The sequence below is a fragment of the Dipteris shenzhenensis genome, chromosome 4 (assembly GCF_047967505.1).
Source record: "Dipteris shenzhenensis isolate YYH24624 ecotype China chromosome 4, Dip_SZ_1.0, whole genome shotgun sequence".
Taxonomy (NCBI): Eukaryota; Viridiplantae; Streptophyta; class Polypodiopsida; order Gleicheniales; family Dipteridaceae; genus Dipteris; species Dipteris shenzhenensis.
The window spans coordinates 37,321,115-37,341,227 of NC_141599.1; the positions used below are offsets into that span (position 1 = coordinate 37,321,115).

General features: G+C 44.6%; 1 protein-coding gene across 1 annotated transcript in view; it reads right to left on the reverse strand.

The window, feature by feature from the left end:
- Window positions 1-2,035: 2,035 nt before the first annotated feature.
- The window catches only part of LOC147902800 (sterol 3-beta-glucosyltransferase UGT80A2-like), an 83,510-nt gene continuing 65,432 nt past the window's right edge, over window positions 2,036-20,113 (reverse strand). The window contains exons 12-14 of the mRNA XM_087373814.1: window positions 17,908-17,955; window positions 8,791-8,940; window positions 2,036-2,798 (exon numbers count right to left, since the gene is read on the reverse strand). Coding sequence (XP_087229940.1) covers window positions 2,601-2,798; window positions 8,791-8,940; window positions 17,908-17,955 — 396 coding nt within the window. The 3' untranslated portion in view covers window positions 2,036-2,600. The remainder of the gene's footprint in view (window positions 2,799-8,790; window positions 8,941-17,907; window positions 17,956-20,113) is intronic.

A 20,113-nucleotide genomic window follows, 5' to 3' on the forward strand; every position in this document is an offset into this window, starting at 1 on the left:
CCCGTTTTGGAGAGCATCAGAAGGAAGCTTCTTTTTTGGAGCTCAGCCAAGCTGGATCTTGCCTCTAGAGTTGTGGTGGTCAACTAGGTCCTCTTGGTCACGGCCTGGTTTGTTTGTTCATGCTGGTGCCATTCTAGGGACTGCATACTGCATTATTCAGCTCAGAAGACCGATCAGAAACTTTCTCTGGAGTGGGCTTGATGGCACAATAGATGCCTTAGCCAGGGTGGCTTGGGAGACCCTCATCCTCCCTACACAAGAAGGGGGTCTCAATATTATTGATCCAGATTTACAGTGCAGAGCTTTACTTTGCAAGATGGTGGTGCGGGGACTTATGCCAAGGCAGGAACCGTGGAAGGACTTTCTTATCGGCAGCATATAGAGGTGCACACCTTCTTCAGGAGGAGACTGGATGAGCAGTGTTAGGTGGATCTTTACCATAGCACACTCAGATCACCTTTTGGTTTTTAGTGTCCAAGATGGTGGCAGATTGCTCAGGTCCACAGAGGACATCTTGCTTGAGTTTGCTTTTCAACCTATCAAGGTTGTAGGTCTTTTGGTGCAGGGATCAGATTCAGAGTGGTTCCTAGACCCAAACCCCCGGCTACTCTCCACCGGGTCTGGGAGGCTCTAGCTCTATGGGAGAGTTCCCATCAGGTATTTGCAGTGGGACCCCGAAGAGTGGGAGTGGATTGACGCAGGACATCGAGAGAAGAGCATCCCCTTCTTTCGTTACACGGCCAGTAATGCAAGGAGATTTCAGCGCAGTAGTAGAGGTTGAAGACCTTCTAGAGTTCCTCATTGGGAGACATTTGATATCACTGCGGATCTGCAGAGGTGCTTCTGGAGGAGACTCTGGAAATCCCACAGAAATAGAAAGATTGCCTAGTATCTGGACAGACACCGTACATACTTTGATGGCCGTATGGACGGGTATGCAAGGAGACTCCCGTGCAGCCTCAGCTAGGAGGGCTTCTTTCTTCAAGGAATGGAAGGATTCTCCTTCCTTCTCTGAGACTACTACAGGGTTGAGGTGGCACTTTCAGCCTCAGCCTTGATTGTTTTCCACCTCACTCTGAGGGGATTTTTATTTATCCTCATTATTTCATGATGTACTTCACTTTGAGCTTGTTGTCGCGGGTTTTTTCTCTTAATAGAAGTCTCTTTCTTGAAAAAAAAAAAAAAAAACATGAACGAGTCTATAGAGTAAAAGATGAACAAGGAAGTGCACTCTTTGGATCATTATTTTCCCATTAAAATATGGCAAAAATGCCTACTTTCTTTCCCTAAGTGAAATAATCTTGCCAATGAAAATATCTTGAGCCATTAAGACCCAAAAATAACTCTAGCCTCTTTATAATACCTTGAATCGAGAAAAAAAATTCCCTTGAAAAATGTGTTACACTAAGGAAATATTGAGGCCCAAGGAAGGAAAAAATGTTGGGTGGCTCAAACTCGCTCCTTAAAAATATCCCAAGATTTTCTCAGTCAATCTTTTAGTAGATTACCATCACTCCATTTTTCTATCCCATTAGGTGCTCTCATATTGGTTGGAGTTTGCAAAGGAACACACTCATATTAGAATAATCAGTGCAGGAGTGCGTATGAAAAAAGTGGCATTGTTTGAAAGCAACTCAGGATTTCCAGGAAAAAATCAAATGTAAAGGGTGTACAAGTCAACGATTTCTATTTCTACCAATTTTTATTTTTGAAAGAAAAGAAAACATTAACTATAATTACTTATGTTTCTGTTATTAGTTTTCATAGCTTGTAGCCTTTTTAGCTTCTCACGTTTATGAATAAATGCAGAGTGTTCTAGTGCCAGTTGGCCCTAGAAAATCTAATGTAGGAAGTAACTCGTTAAGGATGTATATAAGAATGAGATGCAGATTAAGAAACCAGAGAAAATCCCACCTTTTGGTGATGGGCCTCAGTTCATTAAGGTTTGCATGCTCATGGAATCAGAGGACAGCAGGCAAGCACATCCCAGCTGTTGAAGGATCCAATTTCACCAGTCAATACAAGGGTGGGCAAACTTAAAAGAATTGGTGGCTTTGCCTTCAAGAGATAAGGCAAATTCATAAGTTATTAAAAACAACAATCGAGTCAGAAAATTTGAAAGTGGGCTACCATTATCTCAAATGTGTGACTATCATTCTGGACCATGATGTCAACGCAACCATAAACGGTTTACAGCAGGCTGCCAACTGCATCTACTCGCTTCAGCTACATGAAACATAACGCTGCTCCAAACCTACTTCTGAACAATCTGCTAAACTTCTATGCTAGGGAAAGACAAAGTGAGCCTTCATGCTGGCCTACCTTGTCAAATGCTGATAAAAGGCATATGTTCTGGGAGGTTGCTGTCAAAAATATTTACTGCATTTCAAGACTAAGGAGAAAAAGGGCGAAAAGGGAGAGCACCACTCTTAAGACCTGATAGATTTTATCTCAAGGAAATATAAATTGGACATCGAAAAATAATGCCTACTGACTCTATATAATTTATGTGGAAAGACACAAATGATGCATAAGCATGTACAGGTGCTGAGAACGTGCACAACTTGGCCTATGCACAATTCATTTCCATGCAAAGGCCTTCAATCCAGTCCAGAACCAGAGCAGGGCCACATTTTGGCATTCCTTATGCGTCTGTACAATGACCTTGAAGTTAAGGAGGGCGAGGGCGAAGTTTTTGGCATCTCTTTAGGTAAATGTTTATGGAAGGCTTTTACAGCGCCTGCTACCCCATCTTCGCCTTTCATAGCTTCCGCTAAATCAACAGCCCTCTTTTTCACCTGAGTACGTTATGGATAACAGGTAATGCACACAAAACAAGCGTTTTCACAATCCTGCTTATTCCTCATGAAATCTCTCTCTCTCTCTCTCTCTCTCTCTTTCTCTCTCTCTCCCCCCCCCCCCCGCCCCCCCCCCCCACCTGCAGAGAAAGGATAGTTGGAAGGACATTTCCACTTTGTAAAAGAGCTCAACCTTCATGCAATCCATTAGATGCATGCTTTGGCTGACTCTTAGTCGTGCATACTATGGAAGACCATCGGAGCTGAATAGGAAACACATCTAGTTGCCACATTAACTCCAAGGCTCACATGGTGGGATTTGGCTAGTTGCTCTATAACAGGAGGGTATGGTCTAATCACCAATCTGGTGTGTGCTCTTATAATCATGTTGGTTTTGGATGGTAGATCTTAATGCAACTAATGTCACTGTCCCATAATATTTGCACCATTTTAAAATCTCTTAAGCAGGCCTCAAAACTCCCTCTATCCTGCTCCCTTATCACGAGGCTAACCAGGTCATTCACGAGGATCTCATACAGCTACACACATATGACCTGGCTAGCGCCTAGCAATCTTCCTAAGCTCAGCTTCTACCAGAGAGCACTGCCTACAGATATTAGAGGATGTCTTCATCGACCTGCCAGGCTACAAATGGATCCACTTCCTAAGAATCTCGATTAGGAAGTTCCGTGTTTCTTCCCGCCGATTATGTATTTAGACTGGACAGACTGACGGCATATCTAGAGAGGGCCACATCTGCACTCTATGCAAGCTACAGGAGGTTGAGTCAGAGGATCACTTTGCTGCTTTCACATGTCCTGTGTACTATGAGATCTGAGGCCACCACCACTATCTTTTCAGAGATGGACTAAGACCGCTCTCCATAATCTTGGTCCATCCAAAATAAAGACGGCTAGCGATCTTCACTCACGAGGCTATATGACACAGACCAATTACTAATTGACGGGCTGGAGCAGGAGTTGCTGGGTGGTGAACTGATGTTGGAGGTACTGGGCAGTGAACTGGCACTCTATGACGACAAGCTGAAGCTGAGTTGTGAACTGGCGCTATAGAGCTGGAACTGTGCGGCAAGTTGAACGGTGAAAGGGAGCGACTAGAGCAGAAATTGGGCGGGGGGGGGGAGAGAGAGAGAGAGAGAGAGAGAGAGAGAGAGAGAGAGAGAGAGAGAGAGAATTAAATTAGGTAAAATTCCCACCACAACACAAACCCTAATAAGTTTCAGGGGACAAGAACAAGAACAACAACTAATGCTAAAGATTATGTACATATAAGAAAACAAATGAAACACCAATGCAAACAAGGAAAATCGTTATCATTATTTTTAAATTAGGTTTTAGACAAGGAAATTTAAATTAAACAAGTACCTACGAGTAGATGAACTCCAAAAACAGAACCTACCTAAGAGCTAAGAGGGAAATGGGCTTTGAAGATCCCCACTATGCATTTTGATTGTACGTTCAAGGATTCTAAACATATCCAAAGCCGAAATTCTAAAGATATAATAACTATAAATTACGACAGATCGGAGTTTCTTCATTACTTTTCTTGTATAAAAGCCCTGCCTAAGAAGTAGGCTTAAATTATGAATTAATGCACTCTTACTTGTGCAAAGACGAGAGAACCTATAGAATTGGGAAGTAATCACTCGTGCAAACATCAATGTGAGGCATTCGTATCATATTCAAGATAGAATACTCAAGTTGTGTGGTTTATCATAAACATCGACTTCTAAACCTAAAGAAGATTGAGTAATGCTAAGATCCAAGAAACCACAATAGCTTCCACTAGCTGTACAATTAAGTTCAAAAAACTCTGGACTCTTGAGATAAATTCCTTTACCAGTACATAAAATCCTTAAGTTTGGAATGTTCAGTCATCTATGAATCTCCTAACCTGAAGTTTATTAAGAACGATTGGTCAAGTCTCACAAGAGATCAATCGTTGCATAAACTCAAATTCATAAGTTAAAAGGTAGAAGTTTGCTAAGGAAACAACACAAATAGTGCCCATCAGAGTACCAATGCTTTGTTGAAATAAAGAGTCTCCTAGAGTTATGAAAAATTTATCTAGAAGAAGTTGAACCAATATAGGACATCTTCAGCATCTACAACATTTGTGCACCTTTTCTTTTCCAAATCAAGGTCTTTCTTTTAAGATTTCATCCAACAAAAATCAAAATGCGAGGCTGGTTTTTCAACTTTTAAAACCTTGCATCTATCTTTTTTATATCTATAACTGAAAACTTGTGAAACAATCTTTCCTATTCGTGATTTCAAATCTTCCAAATCTAAATTAGTATAGAGTGTAGTTAATTCAAATGTTTCAAAAAAAAATGGAGTACTTCAAAACTTTAAGACTGGTATAACCCCCACTGAATCATCAAATCCAACTTAAATCTACTCTAACATCAGTCTCTCTTAATAAGTTTTTCCATAGTTTCATGGACAATTGGTAATATGTCCTTGAAGCAATAACTCATTTCACTTAGAGAAGCCTTACAAAATCCAACTTAAATCTACTCGAACATCAGCCTCTCTTAATCAATTTCTCCATAGTTTCATGGACAATTGGTAATATGGCCTTGAAGCAATAATTCAAACCATTAAGAGAAGTCTTACAAGCCCCTACAATGAATCTAGGTTTCTTAGGATTTTTATGAAAATTTAAAGAAAAGGAAGACTTGGGTTGCAAAGACTTGCAAAAGTTTTGATGTTTCAAAAGAGGTATAGAACAACTAGCATACCTCTTTGCTGTAGTGTCAACCTGTCCTAGTAGAGATAGCAAATAAAACTTTTTACAGCTAAAGACAATTATTTGAGTATTTCTCTACATAAGAAATCCCAAAGTTTTGCTAGAATTTACGCAAGGATATCTCATCATCTGAAGAGAGCGTGCTACAACTATCAATGGTGGGAACCAAAGGAACTTCTCTTAGTTTTGAAGCAACTAAATTCAAAACTATCGATTTCCAATGTGATAAGAGACCTTGGACCAATAAAGAATTTTATGACACCATAGCCTAGCTACGCCTTTTAGGCTACCTAACTGCCATCATGTAACCGACACAGACAAAATACACAACTTTCTTCAACTCACAAGTATGGTGCCCGGTACAATTGCTTCATTTCTCAATGTCCCTTTTTATATAGCTTGTGGTAGACACCTACTTGTGACTTGCTTGTCATAGACTCTACCTTCCTCGATACTTTTAAATAAGTAACACAGCCAAGCATGCGCACATTGACAAGGTGTATTAACACCTTTTCAAAAGCTACATGGAAAACTAAATATAGTGCAACAAAGTTACATAACCTTAGCAACCCCCCCCCCCCCCCCCAAAAAAAAAAAAGACACACACACGCGCAGGCCCGCGCGCACACACCTTTGTCTTTTTCTTTTTTGGGGTGAAATCTTTGATTGCTTTATATTACAATGTAGCTAGCCAGAAAAAAACTGGTAAGCGGAAATAGTACATCAAGCAAAGATGTTCATTTAGGACAAATATACATCCTAATCTATGCAGTGAGTTTGCTAACAATCGAAGAGCGATTGTTGCAAGGAATGACGGAAAAAGACAAAAGTAAAAAATACACACACACTTTTTTTTAAAAAGTGAAATCTTTATATTTCTGTGTGGGAAACCTCAAAAGAGGTAAAAACCCACCAACAAGTACAAGAAAAAAGTTTTTACAAGTAAAACCTCAGAGCAAAAGTCATGAGGTAGCCAAGTAAAAAGTTACATATCAAGCTGGAGGAGAGTCAAACACAGCATCCTCCAGCTTCAAATTGTTCTAGTGTAAAAACTGATGCAGTGATGAAACCACACCATCAATAAAAACAAGCTGTTTTTTGCCCTTGTGATTCTTCTTGATATAGGCTGGTACCCGAAATTTTTGAATCACAGGGTCAAAAACCTGTTGTAACATGGGATGAAAAGATTCCAGTAAAAAAGGTACTTCTGCATCCCTGACAGAAGAAGACTCTGACACAGGCATCAAAGGCAGAGAAGCTAAATCAACATCCGTATCTTCCGATGAAAAAGCTGCATCTGATGAAGCAGGGTTCAGCATTTGAGCTTCATTCGGAGGATCAATCTGAGTAAGAGCAGGGGCAGTATCCTGAGAGAGAGCATGCATGTCATCCTGTAAATTGCCCTCTGCAAGGGGTACATCCATATCCTGAGTAGAAGAAAACTAATGGTGCTCAACAGGGTGCAATCCTGAGCTTCTTCAGCAAGAGGAAGATTTGCCTGTGATTTATCAACCTTCCTCCAGTAGTGCTTCGAAGCAATAGAGGGCTTCGCCAAAGAAGCCATAGCAGAAACCGGAGGAGAAGGTCGAGTAACCTTGATAGTTGAAGAAGGAGCACGTGGTATGGGCTTGGATATAGAAGGGCAGGCACGTGCAAAATGACCAACCTGTCGGCACCGATAACATCCAATGGGGAAAGATGCAAAATGGAGCTTGATACGCATCGGATGAGCAAATCCCAAATCAAGATCCAAAGTAGATGGCATGGGCTGCGTCATATCCCACAAGATGCAAAGACGAACATCACGGAAGGCTTGCAAGAACTCCTGTCTCGGAATATGGAGAGGCCTTCCCAAAAAAGCTGCAAGAGTTGGAAGATGTTGAAAAAGAGGCACAGGCAACGCTTTGAGAGTTATCCAAACCGGACAGTGAGTCAAAAGTGTCGCAGAAGGATCGAAAAGTGGATCCCAGGGCATAACATAGGCGAAGAAACCTGCTCCAGGAACGCCAGCATCATTGACAAGGCACTCTACCACCTCAGTCGAAGTGCATTGGGCATAGTAAAATCCTTTGCCTAGAAAGACAAAGGAAGAAATACAATCCAGACCCACTGCAACATCAGCCCAATGACGGAGCTGAGCTAAAGATAAAACCCTGCCCATGAAGTATAGGCAGACTCCAAATTGCTGAGCCTGTCGAAGACCAGAGACCAAAAGGCCAGAATCCAAGGAACAAACAAGTGGGAAACTCAATGAAGGAACTTCTGTAACAGAGGCAGAGCACAATTGGCGAAGAAGATCCACCTGGAGAGAAGAAGGGCCATCAGAATTATCCAGCTTTGCCGATTTGATGAAAGGGGAGGCAGGCAGACCACCATGCTTTCGCCGAAGGAACACACGAGTAGGAGCAAAGGCAGAAGGAGGTGCCGAGGCCGAGAAAACAAAAGAGAGAGGGGGCTGCGCAGGGGATTGTATAGGTTGTACTGTCTGCCGTACAGACTGTACGGTCGATCGTACAGCCTGTACGAAAGTCCGTACAGCAGGAATGGAGGGTTGTACGGGGGGGTCCAGAGGTCACGGGAAGAGTACGAGAGACTGCGCAGGAGATTGTACAGGCGGTGGTACGGAAGGCAGCAGCCTGCACGTCAACAGTACGGAAAACCGTACAACTGACGGTAGCTGTACGGACGACAGAGGAACCAGCAAGGTCTGGGATTGTACGGACGACGATGGTACAGACGAGGATGGTACGGACGGCGATGGTACGGACGGAGACAGGGAGGGAGAGAAGGAGGGCTCCATCGCTCCTCACCCACTCACACCTTTCTGAAACACCTCCTCACGGGAGGTGTTTTAATAAGACAAAGCCCTAGCTCCCTTCGCAATCACACACCCAATCACCCCATACCTACATAAACACACCCATCTAACCCCATCACCCCCCCAAGGCCCATTGCACACATAAAGACGTATTGAGCAATTTTTGAAGTTGACAGTTCCCAACTTGCAAATAACTCATAGACTAATACAAGTATCAGCACATCTTGCTTACAACTAACTTGCCAATAACTCATAGACTATTACAAGTATCAGCACATCTTGCTTACTCCACAACACATCTTTAAGCATAGCAACCTTTAAATTTCCATAGAAAGAAAGAAAGATGAGAATAGAGGAGAATCGATAGTTAACAGAGCCTGATAAATGGACTGAAAATCCTACCTCGGGGTCAATCATGTATTGAATTGCATGCACAAGCTTATCCAATGAAAATTGCTCCACCGGGATTGGAGCTGGACCCACACCTTTTGCATGCACTCGATCACCCCAAAAAGGTTGGTCCCCGAAGAAGGGGACGATGGTTGTGGGACACTGTATCACATGAAGTTAAAGATTATTCACAATATTTGGAATGCAGCAACACTCAAGCTTGTTAGAGACTTGGGGGAGGGGAGGCTGTAGCTAACTAGAAATAGAAAACAATATTAGCCTCTCAAAATCATTCCTCCTCGTCCCTCTCAAGAAAACAAAATCAAAAAACCTGTATATCCTAAGAAAATAAAGGGGCCTACTAGGTGCAAGGAATTATCGCAGCATGTGAAAATGTAGAAGCATTCTTAAACAAGACAACATAACCTGCATATTGATGCTCCTTTTAACTTGGCCTACTGAAATGCAATTCCACAAGTGATTACTGAAGTGCCATCCCTAAGTTGAGAAGCATGCCTTATCATGTTCTATACCTGCAAGCCTTGCTATAGTTATGGCCCGTGGGTGGTATATTTGACTCCATTTCAAGTTATGCTCGGTTTTAGAAGCTTGCACACCAAGACAAATCATTCTTCTATTGGGTTTTCATGATGCATAGAACACATCTTATTCAACAAACATTACCAACATTACCCCTAAAAGCTGGAGATCTCACTAGGAGGTAAGTAAAGATACTAAAGTGTGCCACACACATTTAGGATTGCCCTATCACATCATCGGTAGCAATTCAAGTTTTTCAACTAGTCACTTGCACTTGATTGCCAATGTTCACATCCACCATCACATATGAACTACACGTAAAGCCCTTAGGTGGTAAACAAGATAGCTATCATGGGGCATTTCATCATCACAAACACATGAAAATAAGTTTGTGAGCCGCATAGGCCTGCGAGGCCTTCCACAGACATTAACACATCTCTCTCTCTCTCTCTCTCTCTCTCTCTCTATGCGCACGTGCGTGTGCACATGTGTGCGTGTGTGTGCGTGGAAAGGGTATGAGGACTATAAAAACAATTTGAAAAATCTGCTGGATCAGCCAGCCCAAAAGTTAGGAAGCTAATTGAAAGAGCCCTTGGAACGCCACAACCAAGTACTAGGTCTAGCACACAAGCTAGCCCAACAAGTACTCGCTACATAGCAAGGTTTGTAATATTTTTCTTTCATTGAATGTAAGGGAATCACTATCATTTGATAGTGCCCTAGATCTTGAAGGGTCTCACGTGGACTTTCATAGAATCATATCCCTCTCTCTCTCTCTCTCTGCCTCATAGAGCTCAGGCACACGCCATACCAGAGGACAGAGACCAAGAGGAGCACGAGGACGGCAGAGCCACACAGGACACATGCCTCCACCATGTGGATGTACATATGAGATGGTTTGTAGATGCCGCAGGATCTTGTTACATAGGGGACGTACTCGCCGCTTCATCTCCAGACGATCCAGGATGATGGCAGCATTTCGGAGGAGACTTACTCATGGAGATCTCGCCCCACCAGCCGCTCACCTCACCTTTGCCCAGATTTGTACTCTCATAGCAGGAGGCAGAGTCGATGGACAGGATTTCCAGTATTATTTTGGTTCTCAGACTCCGTGACACCTGGACTTGTATCTTTGCATTGGCATATTGTGCTCATCCCCCCCATTTTGCACCCGGGGGCGGTTTCCTTGCATCTAGTTTACTCTGTATTTAGGCTCAGATTTGACATTATGTACTTTCACTTGCATTATATTGCGTAGCACTTAGATGATATTCGACGATGCCTCTTCTTTGGGGCACGTTGATTTTGTGCTATCTTGTATGCAGAGTTCTTGATGTCCCATGGGCCCATTTTGGCCTCTAGTGGACAATAATACACTTTCTTTCTTTCTTTCTTTCTCTCTCTCTCTCTCTCTCTCTGCTCCAAGAGTTTCTCTCCTATGAGGGAGGGACTGAAAAAAGTTAATGGAGGCCTCAAAATCATCATTCTCCACCTCCATCATTCTCTCCACCCTCCCTTACCTCCATATCCATCACTATCCCACACCCCACCCCCTTTCTCTTCCCCTTATCTTCAGGCAGGGGGGGATTCTCCTCCTAGGTGAATTCAATGCTCATACGGGGAGTAGACATGTTGGGCTGCTTGACTTTGGAGCTAACCCCCTAAGAGAATCCAGCGAAACTTGGGATACCAAGGCACTCGGAGGATGCACCACAGGTCATAGGATATGGCCAACACTTACTAGAGATGGGAACACTGCATGATTTAATCATATAATAGATGGGAGCACTGCATGATTTAATCACATAACAGATAGCCATTATCCAGAGGGCTCACATGTTTTCCACATGGGAGGGGTACGAGTACAGTGCAGCATGTCTCAAACACTCTGGTATCAGTAGTTTAGGACTCCGCCGCTAGATCTTTCCCTACGACTTGATTCATAGCATGGCCCCAACTGGGAAGATGCTCCTGACCCCATGGATTGATGATGAGTGCCGCGAGATGAGATCTCACCTCACACGTTTGGGACACCATACAATGCTGAGGCACAACGGATATCACGGCGCTTGACACACCGTAAGAGAGAAGCTTTCCTCGTACATAGGATGATGAAATAATCGTTCCTTTTCAAGGAGGGAATCCGACTATTGGGTGGGGACACGTACGTGACATCACTCTATGACATCCCGATCCAGCTACCACCCAATATGTCGTCTCTGTCCAGGCCCACTACATCCATCCTATTCACGGCACAGAATTTGCAAGCTGCACCATACGGTCTCCACAACCGGAGAGCCCAAGACCATGAGGGGCTACGGACTGAGCACTTTACATGGGCAAGAGGTTTTGGCTCCAATCTTGGCACAGATGTTCAACCATGCCGTATGCCACAGCTTCCCCCCTACTTGGAGTACCACACCATTGTGCCAATACACAAAGAAGAGGACCCCATGGACACGGGGAACTACCGTACCCTCATGATTGACCACACTGGCCAAGATCTATGGGTCGGTACTAGAGAGAGAGATCAGCTATCACACTAAGACACATGGGCAGCAGGCTTAGGGACAGGCTGATTTCCAAAGGCAGCATTCCCATCTTGACCATATATTCACTTTAAGGACCAAGAGAGATCGAGATCCCAAAAAGTCTACACATGCTTTGTCAACTTTCGGAAGGCCTTTGACATAGTCCCACGAGCCCGCATGATTAGGAGACTCCAAGAGATGCAGATCCCAGGGTTGAGGACTTCGCAAACTTACGTCGCACGTAATGCTTCTTGTACCTAGTTTGGTCTGCCGAAAGTCTTTTCTCTACTCTCCTCAAGTATCTCCTAGTTCTCTCACTAGCTCCTTCAAATGTTTCAGAACTACTCGGCATAAGACCTCTCTCTAGGACCCTAGATCACCACTTCACTCGTGCTAATCAACACCAACAGTGTCCCACCGTGATCGCCATAAACTGTCCGGGGGGGGGGTTTTCCTAACACTTCTGGAAGTATTACCGGAGGCCTAGGGCCACTGGTGCGAGAAGCGAGTAAGACGTGCCATAAGTGTCACTGATGGTACGTAGGCAAGTGCTTGTCGATGGTGTCAACTATGTGCAAGCGGTACAAGTGCTGAAGTGATGTGAGCAAGAAGAAGACCAAAGCGGAACAACATCATGAAAGCCAACCCTCGACATGAACAGCAAAGAACTTCAACCACATGACACAGGTCCGTTGTACCAGGTGAAGGGAGGAGGAGGGGAGGAGAACACAACGGAAAGAGATTTTAGAGTAGCGAGCAGAGATGGGGAGTAGCATAACTCATTAGAAAGCAAGATGACTGATACACCCCCAGAAGATACACACGAGGCGAGCTCTTGACTCTAGCCTCTCCTTCACTCACGCCTCTCGCCCCTGCCAGAATGTCCCTCTCCCTTTTCCCTTTCCCCCTCTTCACCTTCTCCTCCTCTGCTCCACCCCCCGCTACCAATCTCCTCTCCTCCTTCCTATTGGATGTCTTCTTGCACCCTTAGCCATCCTTAGCCATTCCACCGTTTGTGGGCCGCTCTGTCCTTGATGGCTTCCGCAACACTCCAGCCTGTCCTGGGTCAGTGAATCCCATGCTCCATGTGTTCTCCTACGCTCATGACACTAGTTGGTTGAGAGGGTTGGTGCACCACCTATGCCCCTTAACTGTTGGACTGCTTCCCATGTGCACCAACAGGTGTATCCCGTGTACCATTGCGCCAGTACTTCCCTCTGATTGACTTTGACCATGGTGAGTCGAGGTTGAGGTTTGGCACTCTTCAGTCATGTATTGCTTCCGTCATATCCAAGTCATGTCCAGGTCAAGTCATGTCCAAGTCATGTCCATGTCAAGTCATGTCCAAGTCTGTTCCATGTCATGTCCAAGTCATGTCCATGTCAAGTCATGTCCAAGTCTGTTCCATGTCACCAAGATGTGAACATATGTGAACACGCTGCGACTAGGTATGACCAAGGTCTAACAACTTGGCATGTTGCTGAGGTGACCATGACGTGACCCAGGTGTGACTCTTGGTGGGTCGCCATAAACTTTGAGTACAACACCACTCCAGCTAGATGCAGCCTTTCAGACCATCACATATCTACACCGGGTTAGATCATATGGGGACTGCACATCAAGGACACAGAGGTTGCCATGGTTGGCTCTTGATTCCTCCGTGAGATTGGCAACATAGGGAGACGAGTGACGCTGGTATGCACGGACTCACAGATGGTTTGTGAGACTAGGGTTTCACATCGATAGGATACCTCCTTTTCAGTACAGTTTAGATGCCCCTCCAGTACTCCCACCCACCATCCTGATCGGGCCACACACCAACCAGGTCATTCGAGAGAATCTCTTGTAGCTACAAACCTTCAGGACCTGGTTGGAGCCGAGGGAGCTCCCAGTGAAGCTGAGTTTCTACAGAGATTACTGTCTTCGTATTTCGGAGGAAAGATTCATCACACCACCGGGGTACACTGAGCTTCATATGCCGCACTCACTATGGATCTCCATCGGACAGTTTCGGGTATCATCACACCGCCTCCGCATAGAGAGCGGCAGAGCAGAGGGGATCCCCAAGGAGCATCGCATATGCATATTGTGCGACTGTCAGGAGGTTGAGTTGAAGGAGCATTTTATTTTCAGGTGCCCACTCTACTACGAGATCCGAGGTCGCTACCACTATCTCTTCAGAGACGGCTCCGGGCTCCTTTCCAGATTCCTCGCCTACCCAGATCAGAGATGTCTTGCGGCATTCATTCACGAGGGGGTCCGACACAGAGAGTACTTACTCGGGCGACGGGGCTTGGCCACATCATCAAACACTTCTCAGAGCAGGATCACAAAGTTCTTCCCATCAAGTGACATTGATCATCCAGTGTCTAGCCGCAAACGTGACAGAGACCCTGACCCGACGACCGCAACACGACACACGAGACATCGAGGGGACACACAGATCACTCTGGGGGACCTCCCGTCATTGTTTAGACCCAAGGATACGCCCCACGGGAGTCACGGTAGCTCTGGTCTTACGTCGAGCCTCCTCCAGGAGACCGAGACGCACGGGACCCCTTGATGGACGCCAACATCCCATCACCAACTATGCACAAGCTGGGGCGACATGACATACGGAGGATTCCGCTCCGCTCGAGTCTTTTTTCTTTTCATTGTCATACCCAGATGTATTTGATTATGTATGATCAGACTTAGGATTCAGCACGGGTGATGATGCTCGTTTCAGTAGCTCCACCCTTACTGTGATTTGTATCAGGTTTTCTTTCAGTCTCATAGACCCATCGGTCTTCCGAAGACTCTAATAAAATTTATTTCTTTCTTTTCTCTCGGGGACCCTCTACTGTGGCGCCTTCCAGCACCTCCCACCCCGATTTGGTGCACCGCGAGGGCTCCCCTCCTGCCTACAAGCATGACACATGGCTGTGTAAGCCCCGCCTCCACCACCCAGGGGGTTCTTTACCCCCACCTATTTTTGCGAGCTGCGCCAACCATCAGCCTCCTCGTGGGGTTCCTATAGCCCCCTACCTCTGCTCATGTGGGCTGTGCCCTGCCCCCTGAAGGCCTATCCCATACATAGCCCTCTACTTGGGCTCACATTGCCCAAGCAATCTACTCTTAAGAACCTCTGCACCTGCAAACAGCAAGAAGGGAAGGAGATTAGCTACGAACGTTGGGAGCATTGCAAATCTAAAAAATGTTACAACCATGCTCTCAGATTTTGCAGCTTTTGCAGAGTTCTTTCATACATAGCAGCAAATACAATCTTGGGGTTCAAAATTTGAAGATGGACAGCTCACCTGACAAGAAGACAAGAGGGGAGAAACAGCAGAAATATAGTGACACTGGGGCAAAATTGCAAACACACAGAAAATTGATGATGCAAATGCCAAAGCTTGCATATCTGCAGCTAAAGACATTCTTAAAATGCAGGATGCAAAAATTGAAGATGCAAAAATTGAATCACAACAGAAGATTATTGGGGAAACAAGGTAGAAGAGACTATGCTTAGCTTAAAGAATCATATGCAGAGGGATTTGAACAAGCAGAAGGAGGAGATACAAACAGGATGGAAAGCTCAGTTGAAACAATTGCAAGCAGATACGACTCACATAATTGAAGAAGAAACCAGCTACCATGCCTCACTCATTGAGGAATTAGAGGGACAAATTGTCATCCTCGAAGCAGAGAATGAAGCCTTGAAAGCATGCGCACAGCAAGAAAGGGGATTTCAGACACCCTTGAATGAGTAGCTGAATATCATCAAAGAGCAGGTTAAATCCCTCCAGGCACAAGAGGGCAACGAGCTTTGGGACAGGCTGGTTTTAGGAGACATGCGTACCAAGATGAGCCAGTAGAGATAGTGCAATCTTACACATATTTGGGACAGTGTTCACCGGATCAGTTTTCACGATGTCCCATGCAACTACAGCACGACTCACATGACGGCGGGGTGCTCTGGCCTGACTAGAAAGGCAGTCCTTCCAGGCACACTTCCATGACCGTCCAACGAAGGGTTGCTTTTGACACCCTGGTGAGACCGACTGCCATGTATGCAGCACCTTTCTATGGAGTGACATTTCAGTGACAAAGTGGAAGAGATTTGAGAGCCTACAGGTGACTATGGAATCTATGATGATTCCGAGTAAGCTATACAAGCAAAGTTTGCCATGATCCCTCTTCAGGTTGATTTCATTTTTCAGACAATGACATTCCTCCACAAAGTTTGGGCCTTACCCAATGGAGATTACCGAGGCTAGCATTGGAGTCTTCCGGGCGACTGGCAGAGAGCAGTGTTGATACTGGTACGCACAGGTATCCACATGGTTTGGTCGCCACGGCATTCAGATGGACACACTTCCCCCCTTTCAGTACAACATGGATGCACCATCCGAGATGATCGACGAGATGAGTCAACCGTATCATACGGTTGGACCTCCTCCAGCTTCATACGTCTTGGGCTTGGGGGGGAGACCTGGCCTTCCCCACCAAGATCCACTTCTACCATGACCACTTCCTGAGGGTCTCGACGCATGGTCTCGTCAACAGACCTCAATATCTGGAGGATAGGAGAGTCTCATGCACCGAGGATTGCCATCAAACAATTGTAAGTCTCGTCACATCAGCTGAGGATTGAGGCAGGGAGCGCTGCAGGCATAACCAGAGAGCAGAGGATTTGCAAACTATGCCCAATGGAGAAGGTCGAGACAAAGGAGCACTTTCTATGTGTCTGCCCAATCTACTATGAGATCCGAGGCTTTCAGGAGGGGTATGGATTTGGTCTACTTACATGGCTGATCCATTTTCCCGACCATGATTGATGCGACAACACAGAGATATACTGATGCGACAGACCAGAAAGCAGCAAGAGGCAATGCCACAGGTCACCGATATCGACGAGCGCAGACACGTATTACAGACTCCTATGCATTTGAGTCAGCTCCCGGGGAGGCTGAGGGAGAGGAGCTTGATGAGATGAGAGCATCATGGATTAGCAGCGAGAGTCACCGTCACGATGCTGCTAGATGAGAGGCGCACACTCCACATGCGGCACGGAGAGTGACCAGAGCACGCCCGATCAAGGTCCGTTCTATTTCAGCCCTCCTCCAAGGAGACCGCCAGAGACGCGAGACGTCACTCTTGACGCTGAAGCGTTAGCTCTGAGCACCTAATACTATTTTGCTATTTTGCTATTTTGCTCACTAGTTTAGCACTTTAGCTTTCAGAAAGGGCCTTAGTGAGCCCTTTTCTTCAGCCCATAGCGGCTTGTATGAGTTACTTTTGGTTTTGTACTTTGTCTCATAGGCCCACGACGCCTCCTACAAACGTTAATGCATCTCTCTCTCTCTCTCACACACACACACACATTACCATCAAGAGTCTAAAATTTAGCAATACCAATAATATAACCTGGTAAAAGCCTGGAAGTGGCATGATCAGCATAATCTACATCTCTCTCTCTCTCTCTCACACACACACACAAATTACCATCAAGAGTCTAAAATTTAGCAATACCAATAATATAACCTGGTAAAAGCCTGGAAGCGGCATGATCAGCATAATCTATATATGATTTGCGAGCCACAATCAACTAAATCACAGTTGGATATCAAAGCCTTTCCTTAGAGGGTAATGAGCTCCAAATCACTATTAGGTTTTCCACTACATATCAACATAGGTACATGGACATACACGCTACTCAACACATCCACTTGAACAAAAACTGTAGTCCACACAAAGCAATATTTTTAAGAGCCAAACAGAAATCAAAAGCATATGCACATGAGGAGAAACAAGTACAAATTTCCTTGCCATAATCTTTTCAAGTTCCAATGTAGATGGAATGACTATCATGTGATCCTGAGAAAAGAACACTCCAAGACCAAGTTGAAGAACTCAAGGGATAAATTTTGGACGAGACAACCAATGAGGTTCTGTTGGAAGTCAAAATGCTCTACCAAATGCATCAGAAGCTTTCAGTTCATTTCTTTTATTGCAATATCTTCAACATGCAATGCAGAAAGCAAGCAATGAGATCACATACAACAAAATTGCTTACCGCTGCTCTCAAACCAGCAGCTGTCGTACCAGCACCTCCATGATGAACCTGTTTTACAGGACAAGTGTCAATATGGTTCCAAGGCTTCACAGATTCGTTTTCTCCTAGATGAGTCAAACTCCCTCCCCACACACCCCCCCCCCCCAAAAAAAAAAACAACAACAACAACAGAATCATGCCAATGGTTGACACAAGAACTGACCAATGATTGAATACCTTTACAAAGATCAAAGCATTTTACTCTACATGCATACCTTTACATAGATCGCTACTACAAGAAGGCACTAGGTGAACTTTATGCATAGCTAACAAATATCAACATTCCACATATGAAGATTTAGTTTGCTGTTAGCGAGCACAGACCAAGTTTTGGGTTTGTACTCATTTGCTCATTGTGCCATTTGAGTGCAAATTGTGCCAAGAGATAGCCCACCAAAAACCGGTGGTAAGAACTACAGCTAGATCGAAATGCCTATCCAAGTCAAACAAACCAATTCTATGAAATCATATCCTGTCAAGGCCCAATCAAACATTCTCCGTGTGTCCAATAGTCTAAATAAGAAAAAGATCGCTTCTCTATTCTTGTAGGTGCCTCCGTCAATAGTGTACCCTATGTGACCTACAGGAGATTGAGTCACAAAAGCACTTTGATTCCAGATGCCCTTATACTACGAGATCCAAGGTCAGCACAACTATTTTTTCAACAATGGATTCAGACCCCTCTCTAGCTTCTTGGTTCACCCGGATCAGAGACGTTTGATGACCTTCGTTCATTAGGCCATACGACACAGACTAGTTGCTCAGCGTACATAGACGAGATCAGCGTATCCACCCAAAGCATGCTCAATCAGTTTTTGCAATCAGATAGCACGAACAAGAAGTCCCCCAAGAGACAACATAGCCAATGACCTGAGCAAGAGACACGGCAGAACCGTTAGCGTGTTGATGCACATATTAGGCTTGGGGATCTTACTTGCATGTTCGTCAAACTACGGGCATAGCCAAGGGGGGTGACAATGGCACTCATTCAACGGAGAGCCATGGCTAGGAGACCACATCAGACCTTGCAAACTGAACAACGTCAGCACTCTGTCATGGGTTACATTCCGCTGCAGCACAAACAATGACTAGAGCCTCTCTCTGTCAAGAACCTCTTCTCCATTCTCAATCACCCGGTGGACTTAGTTTCTCAAAGAGCGATACCACCACAGTTTCCATCCTCTCCTTAGGCTCCGATACTTTGTTTACTAATGTTTTCGTGTTGGTGTTTGTGTTTGTGTTTGTCTTGGGTACAGATGCCCACTCAGAGGCTCAACCTATTCAACTCGTTGTATCTAGTATTTCATATCTCTAAGACCGTTAGGTCTTTCAAAGACTTTAATAAACTTTCTTCTTTCTTTCTTTCTTTCTTTCAAGTCTTCTAGCATCAATAAAAAATCATATGTTGTTCTTTTTCCTTATTCAACTTTCACCGTGTCAAATAAGAACGAAATAATCCAGCATCTTTTTTTTAAACATTAGGCATGGGTGCATGCACCTAAGCCATCCATGTATACTTCAAAAATCATAATGCTACTTGAAACTCTATTTGGACACAAAATGTCATCTAAGACATGAACTCAACATGCAAAAAATGACAGCTCAAAAGATTTTCAGTTCAGCTTAGAGTACCTAGTTTAGGCCATCTTGAGCTTGCATGTACTCCATCCAAACAATTTGGTTGTTGATGTCTTAACTGGCATTTGAGGCAAAGGCCGATTTCAGCCATGGAAAACTTAACACAAAATGGACACATAAAAGCTTTGCATTCACCTCAAAGTGCCTCATGTGGGCTATTTAAGCCTACACACAAACCGTCTCATAGCTTCATTGTTAGAAATCTGCTCTGGTTGTTGTACTTGTAATGTCATTCTTGGACCAACCAGTGGTCACTTTTGAAATTTAACATCAATTAAACTCAGCTTCCTCCTGCCTAATCTCACTAAATAGCTTTAACAAGGAATATCTGGGGCATCCTGGCCGAAAGGGTCTCTCCAATACCACTCTCCTAGGTCCCACTGAAGCCTCTTCAAGGATCTCCTCTCCCAAACCCGAAACCTCTGATACTGAGCTACTATTCTAACTCTCTGAGGCATACATCCTCCAAAGTCCTCCATCCTGACCTCCTCTCTCTATATCCTACCGCTTTCCCACTCAAAGTGCTCTG